The sequence below is a fragment of the Charadrius vociferus genome, unplaced genomic scaffold (genome assembly GCF_000708025.1).
Source record: "Charadrius vociferus isolate BGI_N301 unplaced genomic scaffold, ASM70802v2 scaffold365, whole genome shotgun sequence".
In the NCBI taxonomy this organism is placed as follows: domain Eukaryota; kingdom Metazoa; phylum Chordata; class Aves; order Charadriiformes; family Charadriidae; genus Charadrius; species Charadrius vociferus.
The window spans coordinates 2,121,562-2,123,660 of NW_009648559.1; the positions used below are offsets into that span (position 1 = coordinate 2,121,562).

Genomic DNA, 2,099 nt, shown 5'->3' on the forward strand with positions numbered 1-2,099 from the left:
TAAACATTTGTAAGTAGTTCGTCTATCTGATGTGAGATTTCTAAAGAAGAAATATAAATATAGCACTTTCCTTAAGGTTTTTGGAAAGCATTCTGAATTTTCTGGGTTGGTGGTAGCTTTTCCTCCTGTTCTTGTGACTCTCTGTATCATGCAATCTTCGTATCGTCATAGTCCCTTTGCATTGTCAAAACCCTCCATAAAATCTTTGATTTTCTTTTAATTTCAATCTCTGAAATCACACTTAGATTTTATATTGGCTGCGTTTCTGTTGTGTGACTTATCTGGAGGAGAGCACATCTGGGCAGCTTTGCTTATACCTCTGCCTGTCAACTGGCCGATCGGAAAGATGTTTCCACCCTGAAAGCTGATGTCTGTGTGGTGTGTGATGGCCAGCGCTGGTTGCGGAGTCATCTCTCCCCCTTTCTTCCCTGATCCTTCCCATGCAAAAAACAGTTTTCAGAGTATCAGCCACCTAGCCCTCATCTGCTGTGATCCTTTTGGTGAAACTTTCAGTGGGAGGAAATGGAAGAAAATCGTATGTTTATTTGAAAGTGATGGTGCAAAAAGAGAGAATCACTGAAGTTGAGGAATTTCTAAGAAAGCAAATAAAAGCATCGGCACAGAGGTCAGAAGTCAGGGAGGGGACGGAGGCAAGTAAATACCTTTTTCTGGTAAATTTAATTCACACTTTTTGCTAAATGTAAATGATAGCTTAGAAAAAAAAACTGCTTGGAATACATACTAAGTGATGTTGCCAGGATACTTCCTGATCATGTTAATTAAACTGTCCCACAGATTTGGCTTAATTACTGCATAATTTGCATATTGGAAATGATGGTACGCATTACTAAAGAAAGCTCCTATTCTGTTAGCAGAAAGAACGTTGCACATGAATTAATTTCTAGGGGAAGGAGTCTCTAGACTCATATAATGAAGTATCTTGAAAATAAAGTTAAGGTTTTTGATAATGAACTGACATATATCTCATTCCTTTTTGCAAGATCACATTTTATGCTTTTTCCACTAAGTTCCTTAGAGACCTTATCCTAACAGCCTTTGTCTTGTTGGCTATTTCTTTAATTACAAGAACCACTGTTGCTTTCAGGGTTGCTGGGGGTGAACCAGATATTAGTTAACTTGTGTACAGTGGCAGAACATTTGTCTCGAGGCCCACATTTGATACTGCATGTGCATTGTTGGTGATGCACTTCACCACCCTCCCATGTTAAACTCACTATTAAGCTATCAGTTTCTCCTTGTCTTGGTTTTGTTGTTTGTGGTTGGTTTTTTTTAATTTCTGACATGTGTCTGGCATCTTGCTTGTGGAGGCCCGAGGCCAAATGGAGAAATGCAGAAATACCTCTTTGCTCTTCCAGTCTGAGGGCAAGGTGTTGCTGGTGGATACCCTGCTTGGAGCCCTCGAACCATCCTGGGGGCCTGGCGGGGCAGTGGGGGTAGCCATGTGCCTCCACGCCTCTGCCTTTGTAATACTGAAAAAAGTAGATTTTACATCCACATTTCTGCCAGGGTAATTTTATAGCTCCTGTCCTTGCTGTTGCTTTGAGTTCAGTGACGTTCCTGCAGCCGTGTTTAACTGCGGGTCCGTGATAGTGCTTTGGAAAAAGAAGATAAAATGTTGAAATTTCTGCATGAAGTAAGACAAAATAGAGACTGTTTTGTTTTGGGAAAAAAATCTTCCGAATACAGCAATTTCCTAATTTAGACTGCTAATTGCTTTGGATGATATCGTTGCTAGGATATACATTTCCAATGTGGCTTCTACTTTTTAATTCTTTTTTGATTTGTTTCTAAACAGGTGATCATAAACAGCACAATCACACCTAACATGACCTTCACGAAAACATCACAGAAGTTTGGCCAGTGGGCGGACAGCAGAGCAAATACTGTCTTTGGTTTGGGCTTTCCCTCCGAGCAGCAGCTGACAAAGGTATGGGGGCTCACGGAATTTCTGCAAAACCTGTCTTGTTTCTTATTAGTGAAGAACTGCATATACCCATCCGACCTCTTCTGAGCTGCATGCTTCTGCAAGTCCTCTTCATCTGTGCAAGTTGCTCATCCCGTATAATTGCCTGATGTCT

General features: G+C 40.9%; 1 protein-coding gene across 1 annotated transcript in view; it reads left to right on the top strand.

The window, feature by feature from the left end:
- The window catches only part of HOMER2 (homer homolog 2 (Drosophila)), a 62,784-nt gene that overhangs the window by 39,299 nt on the left and 21,386 nt on the right, over positions 1-2,099 (top strand). The window contains exon 3 of the mRNA XM_009886163.1: positions 1,817-1,948. Within this exon, the coding sequence (XP_009884465.1) occupies positions 1,817-1,948 (132 nt within the window). The remainder of the gene's footprint in view (positions 1-1,816; positions 1,949-2,099) is intronic.